At 45.5% G+C, this 7418-nt stretch overlaps 1 protein-coding gene across 1 annotated transcript in view; it reads right to left on the bottom strand.

Annotated features, from left to right (window-relative positions):
* The window catches only part of Arih1 (ariadne RBR E3 ubiquitin protein ligase 1), a 101461-nt gene extending 94323 nt beyond the window's left edge, over nt 1-7138 (bottom strand). Inside the window, exon 1 of the mRNA XM_036192708.1 lies at nt 6042-7138. Coding sequence (XP_036048601.1) covers nt 6042-6410 — 369 coding nt within the window. The 5' untranslated portion in view covers nt 6411-7138. The remainder of the gene's footprint in view (nt 1-6041) is intronic.
* Nucleotides 7139-7418: the final 280 nt, after the last annotated feature.

The raw sequence follows: 7418 nt of genomic DNA on the forward strand, positions 1-7418 counted from the left end.
CACACACACACACACACACACACACACACACACACACACACACAGTGAATATCCACGTAAAGTGCTAAGCAAACAAGGAAGCATTGGAAAGGTAAATCAAAAGGCTCCAGAAAGATATGAGGTAACAGTTGAGCAGTTTAAGGGAAGGGCTGTCACAAGAAGAGCTAATAACACAAACCCCAGGAAACTTCCAGTGATGTTATAATTATAAGCAGTGCAGTCAGAGCAGCGGGGGATATGGCACAAGACCAGAGGAGATGGGACAGCATTAGGTGACAGTAAGATGAAACTAAGACTGCTGGAAGGAATCTGGACTATACTTTTGACAACACTCTTTTTTTGTGAGAAAATAACTAATACATGTATTTGATAGCTGTGTATGACAGAAGACTGAATGTCTAGAGTAAGGAGCCAAAAAAATTAAAATTAGGATTAGTTATTAAGAAGAGAAACAGAAAAAAGGTAATCTGACCTGGGCTAACTGGATGTGAGAGATGCAGGAAATGAATGAAGGCTAGCTCTTAAATGCCCAAATAGTTAATGGATTGGGTAAATCAATCAAAGAGCTGCTAAAAGAAGAACGTGTCTAAAATGTCACAAGCTCTAAAAGAAACACAGCCACTGTAGTGACTTTTAGTTGTAAATTCTTTCTAAGAATCAAGAGATAGTTGCCTCTATACTTAGCCTTTTCAAAAATTAGAAAATTATGGTTAGATATACTGTCAAGTTAATTAGAATCAGCATACTAAGCTTTTGTAATAATTAGGAAATTATGGGTAAGAGACATACTGTCAAGTAACTGGAATCAGTAATATCTGAGTTGTAGGTATGATGTTTTTAAATTAAGCATGAGGGAAAGTGTCAGGAATTATGCTATTTTTAGCATTATCTAAATAAACATCTTAATATTAAGGAAATATTACCTAATATTTCATTTTTTGTTCTTTTTGCCAAAGCATATTATGTGTCAAGTCATTTCTGACACTTCCTTTAAAAGGGACATAACAAAAGAGGAAAAATTGCTACTGAACAATGTGTACATTTATAAACATTAAGTGGGGGAAACTCCCAGAACAATTGACGGCACTCCTTATTTAAACCCTAAATTTTAGCCTAGAAACCAGATTTACCATTAAAATTTTTAAAAGTAAAGCTCAAAAAGGTTGATTTGCCTGAACGTTCAGTAACAACTTGTAAGCTGAATCCTCCAATTCCATGCCACCCAGCAATTTAACTGGCCATCTCTTTACAGCACAACACATGAAAAGGCATTATTCAAAACAAAGCTGTATGGTCATTGATCCCTGGACTAAAACTGAGGAAGAGAACAAACATTTTGGAAGAAATTTAAATCATGTGATTGCAGAAGTCTACTTGACAGCTCAAAAAGAAAGGCTTTTTGGCTAAGCAGAGGCAAGTGGATCTCTATGAGTTCAAGGCTAGCCTGGTCTATACAGTTACAGTTCCTGAACAGCCAGGCTACAAAGAGACCCTATCTCAAAAAGGAAAAATGAAGAAAAAAAAAGTTTAAAAAAAAAAAAGAAAAGAAAAGGAAAAAAAAAAAACAAAACACTTAGGCTTTGAATAATAAAGACTGTCACAAGTATCACCATGGGTTTCAAAGGATCCAGCCATCCTAAATTACAAGTATGATCAATTTCTTATCCAAAAAGTAGTAGTCATCAAATGCCAGTCTAAACACAGCATTTATTCTATTCATTAGATCACCTAATAGGAATAATTAATCTATTTATAGTTATTAATATAGTTACATAGTATCAAGGTGTATAGGTTTAACAAAGTTAAACACCTGTTGACACAGAGCCTTTAAAAAAGCTAATAGAAGCTGGGCAGTGGTGGAGCACACCTGTTATCTCAGCACTTGGGAGGCAGAGCCAGGCGGATCTCTGTGAGTTCCAGGCCAACCTGGTCTACAGAGTGAAATCCAGAAAAGGCGCAAAGCTACACAGAGAAACCCTGTCTCGAAAAACAAACAAACAAAAAAGGCTAATAGTTACTTTAAAAAAAAAAAAAAAGTGGCTCGGGAGAGTTTAGCAGTTAAGAGCACTTGCTGCTCTTGAAGTGCGCAACAGTTCAGCTATATCAGGCACAGTGGTGCTTAATCCCAGCACTCAGGAGGCAGAAGCAGGCAGATTTCTGAGTTCGAGGCCTGTCTGGTCTACAGAGTGAGTTCCAGGACAGCTAGAGCTGTTACACAGAGAAACCTGTCTCAAAGGGAAAAAAAAAAAAATCAGTTCCTATCATCTATCTACTCAGGGCAGCTCACAACCACCTGTCACTCACTACAGCTCCAGGGGATCCAGTGCCCTCTTCTGGCCTCTGCAGGCATCCATGTACCCACAAACATACACATACTTTAAAATAAAAAGTCTTACACACACACACACACACAAAAAGATGGCTAACTAACTAAAAAAGAACTACACAGAGTGCATCCTGCTGCTATGGTAGCACTTGGTGTGTATGGCACACCTGTAGTCCTGGCACCCAGGAAGCTACAGCAAGACCATCATCACTTGAGTCCAGGAGCAGAAGAGCCTGGGCAACGCAGGGAAATTTCATCTCAAAACAAAAACACGACAAAATGAAAGGAGGGAAAAGACAATAAATATATGCTCACTATGTCATAAAAAGAATGATGGTATAGGGCATGGTAGTATAAGGCAACAGACCCAACTATTAGAGAGAAAACCATGAGTTCCAGGATGGCCTGAGCCTCACTATGAGCCTCCTGGAGAATTCTAAGTCTAAGGAAAACCAGAACTATAATATACAAGACGCTGTTTTGTTTTGTTTTGTTTTGTTTTTCTCAGACAGGATCTTACTATGTAGTTCTGGCTGTCCTGGAACTCACTATGTAGGTTAGACTGACCTCAAACACACAGAAATCAACCTGACTCTGCCTCCCAGCTCACTCCCCAAAGCAAATTTTTTAAATGACATTTGATGTCAATTAGGCAACTAGTGTAACATGGAAAAACACTGTTTAACACCATCCCAAAGCCTTTAATTCTGTAAATGGACTTACACCAAGAAATAAATATTCTATGACTGACCTCTAAGGATATGTATGCTTGTAAGTAAAAAAACCATAAGAAGCCAGCAATCGGGGTTGGGGATTAGCTCAGGGGTAGAGCGCTTGCCTAACAAGCACAAGGCCCTGGGTTCAGTCTTCAGCTCTGAGGGGCAAAAAAAAAAAAAAAAAGAAGCCAGCAATGGGTTAAATACACAAATTAATGTGTAATCACAAAATTCTTGAAAAATAGTTACTTATTACAGAAAGTTCTTCAGACTCTTTCTGGTTTTAAAACCTGTTATTTCTCCCCACTGAAAACAGATTATACAAAATCATTCTGATATATATGTGTACACACACACACACACACATACACACACAAATGTATGCATGTATGTATGTATAATTATGCAGTATCCAGAAAAGTAGATACATCTCACATTTTAGTGCCTCTCTCTGGTGGTCTATTTTGTCTTTCTCTTTACTCATGAGGTTTTTCTTACAATGTGCACACATTAATCATGCAATGCTTTGAGTTTAACTCAGACCTAAAACATAATCAAGCCTAATTTAGATGGTTAAGTATACCAATTCAAGGAAAGATGGTTTGGGATATATCCTAACCTTTGACTTGACTGGTATTTCTAAATATGAACTTTCATGCTCAGGTGTGCATGAATTCTACTTAAGAACAGTCTTACTTACAAAAGCTGGAATAATGAAGCAAGGAAATATGGAAAAAGTAGGGGACACCCCCCCCAAAAAGAATCCCTACTTTTTGTAGGTCTTGCTAGTTCGTTAGCATTTATTCTCTTATCTAAACTAAGAATGATGTCATACACATCAGTTACTTTACTGTTCCAGAAATGACATCATGTTTCTGACCTATCTAACTAAGACAAATCTAAGAACTGACAAAAATTGGATGAGATTTAATTATAGTAAAGTCAGAAGTTATTTCTGATAAATGCCCTTGAGTTATTTCAAAACATAATTAAAATGCCAGTGAGTTAGGTAGTAAGTTGAAAACACCATACCTGATATAACTGCATGTAAATAAAAAGAATTCTTTTTAACCACAAATACCTTATTAAAACAATTTTTTGTTTCTTAAAAAAGAGAAAGAAGTAAATCTCAATTTGCAAAGAACTAAATTAGAGCAGTGAAACTTGTCTGACTTCTACAATCCTTCCACTTATTTCTGAGATTACATTATCTATATTGAAACTTGAGATTTCCACTAATAACAGCACTAGATGAGATTTTTCCATTATTCAAAAATGGAAATTATTTAATGCCTAGATGGTTTAATCTGAAAAACGGTGCCTATTGGATGACACCATAAACATTAATAATGGATAGTCAGCAAGTAGGCAGTGACACTGACAAATCTGTCCATTTTTTTTTTTTTTTGTCAGAGCTGAGGACCGAACCCAGGGCCTTGCTAGCAAGCGCTCTACCACTGAGCTAAATCCCCAACCCCTGTCCATGAATATTAAGCCAACCCATACTAAAGTTTTAGGGGAAAAAAGTAATGTGCTAGCTGGGCGATGGTGGTCCACGCCTTTAATCCCAGCACTCGGGAAGCAGAGCCAGGCTGATCCCTGTGAGTTTGAGGCCAGCTTGGTCTACAGAGCCGAGATCCAGTAGAGGCACCAAAAAAAAAAAAAAAGACAAAGAGAAACCCTGTGGGGCGGGCAGTGGGGGGGGGGGGGGGGGATGGGGGGTGATGTGCTTAAAAACAAGAGTTAACTAGTTCCTATGTAGTTTCCTCCCATGTAACTACTGTTTTCTAAGAGTTGAACTGAATCAAGATTTCATTTTATTTTTATAATACTAAAGACTTGAATCTAGAGCTTCGAATATGCTAGTCCTGTGCTCTACTACTGAGCTGTATCTCCAGCTTTTCTCTTTTAGAGACAGGGTCTCACCAAGTTGTCAGGGGCAGCCTTGAGCTCACTCAGTAGGCCAAGCAGGACTTAAACTTGCCACCCACCTGCCTCAGCCTCCCAAGTAGCTGGAATTTCAGATTTTCACAAAAGGTCAGTTTTTTATTTTTCAATCATGTCGCATTCGTGACAACATTTTCCCCAAACTAATCGAAACTCCTGAAACTTAAAAATACATAACCTGATGTATAGTGTTAAGCGAGATGTCGTTACTGGCTTGAAGCAAGCCTAACTTTTCTATGCACGAAATAGAAATCTTCAGAGAAAGGAGTTCAGAAGTTGAAAAGCTTTCTAATTCACAATAGAGTTTTGTCCAATTAGACAACACTGAGTTTTATTGTTGCTGGAGCTGCAAGGGTAGGTAGGCAATCTGCAGTAACTATTCCAATAGCTTCCATCAAGTTACATGCTACCACTGGAAGTAATAGCAGTTAGGTCCCAAACAAAAAAAGACACACACACACACACACACACACACACACACACACACACAAAGATACAAGCCTCATCATCAGAAAATAAAGCCCATCATCACCTCTTCCGAGAAACAGTTCCCTTCCCCCACCTTTAAGTAGCCACTTAAGACTGCCAAGGAGATCCATTTCTTTATTAGCCGATGCCCACTTGGGGCAATCGTACACCAAAGCTGCTCTGAAGGGCCTGCCCTAATCCCGTCTGAAACTGCTCAAGAGACTCAAGGGCTAGGATAAACCGGGGGGGGGAAAGGGCCGGATTCTTTCTGACACCTCTTCCACACTCCCTCCCTCACCCCCTCCTCCAGCCCGCCCCTGTAGCCTATCCTCCGGCACGAGGAACTGCCGGCTGGAGCCGCTGGTCATGCAGAAACTGCCGGCCGGAGCCGCTCAGGCAGCCCCAGGCCTCCGCCATACCAGGGCTCCGGGAAGCACCGCCCAAACGCACCTCCCGACCGGCCGGCAGAGCGGACAGGCCTGGGGCGGGCCAGGCCCAGGCCTGCCCCCTCGGCGCCGCGCGGGCCGCCCGGGTCCGATTCCCATGCCGGTCCCGGGGCCAGACGGCGTGGCGGGGCCCCTCACCTGGATGACCTCGTTGACCTCCCGGATACATTCCACCATGTGCTGCAGGATCTGCTCGGCCGTGAGCACCTCGTAGCGGTAATCCTCCTCCTGCTCGTGCCCCGGGCCACCGCCGCCACCGCCGCCGCCGCCGCCTCCTCCAGGCCCCAGAGCGCTGCCGCCGCCGCCGCCCGTCTCCCCGCACAGCAGTCCGTCCCGCTCTCCGCCGACGCCCAGCCCGGGCTCCACCAGCTCCACCTCGCCCAGGTCCAGGTTATCATCGTCCGGCTCGTCCTCGTCGTCGTCCTCCTCCTCCTCGGCGCCGCTGTCTTCCTCGCTGCACTCCTCGTCCTCGTCGAACTCGTAGTTGTAGCCCTCGTCCGAGTCCATGGCGCGACGCGCGCGGGCCCGGCGGACGCTGGCCGCGGCGCGGAGAGGGCGGGGACGCCGAGGCCCCGGCTCTCGCTCCGGCTCCGGCTGCCGTCCGGACGCAGGCCTGGTTCCGGCCCCGTGGGCCGCGGCTGCTCCCCCGGTGCGGCGGTTGGAGGCGGGCGGCGGCGGCGGCCGGGAGGGCGCGGAGCAGGGCGGGAGGGAGCGCGGGGGCCGCTTGCTGCCCGCCTCAGTCAGACACCGCTCCGCTCCGGCCTCGGACGGAAAACAGTCCCCAGCGCCACCTCCGCGGCCGCTGCTACCGCTACTGAGCCAACAAAGGGGCGTGCGTCACCGCGCCGCGCTGCGTCATCGCGTCATCCTCTGTGCGTCACCGCGCCACGCCCCTTGGCCCCTGCGTAGTATGCAGGGAGACCCCACGGCCGGGCCGGAGGAGGACGGGAACGCGGCGGCGCAGCGGAGGCCAGGCTGGACTGAGAACCCGCAGGTCCTTGACGTGAGGAGGCTGAGGCCTTCCGGTCGCGGGGAGGGGCCCGGGAAGCGCCCAGGCCGAGGTTTTCGCCGCCGGCCTTCCCCGCTTCCGGGCCTCACGGGCACTTCTCGCCCGCTCTGGCTAGTTCCGGAAAGCCGTCTGCTGCTCAGCTAAAATTCCGGTTGCCCCGAGTCACTGCCTGGAAGGTGGTAGTACGCGGAAACTCCAAATTGTGTGACAGGTAGTTGGAGTGTTGCTCTCCACCATCTGCAGTGGTTCTCGGGTCCCCTGACGTGACGTCATCGCAAAGAGACGTTTTCCGAACTCATCTTGACAAGCACTTCTTGAGGGTCCTAAACAATGTGAACGCCATGACTTCCCTCAGTTGATCACTAAGGGCCTTCCAAAGATTAGTCCCAGTGCCCATGAAGCACATGATGCTCCAAAACAGAAAGACAAGGAGTGTTTGTAGCCCTATGGTGGCATGCTTGCCCATCATGCACAAAGGCCCCAGCAGGGAAGCAGAAAGGCTTTCT

This window comes from Onychomys torridus, chromosome 7 (assembly GCF_903995425.1).
Source record: "Onychomys torridus chromosome 7, mOncTor1.1, whole genome shotgun sequence".
NCBI lineage: Eukaryota > Metazoa > Chordata > Mammalia > Rodentia > Cricetidae > Onychomys > Onychomys torridus.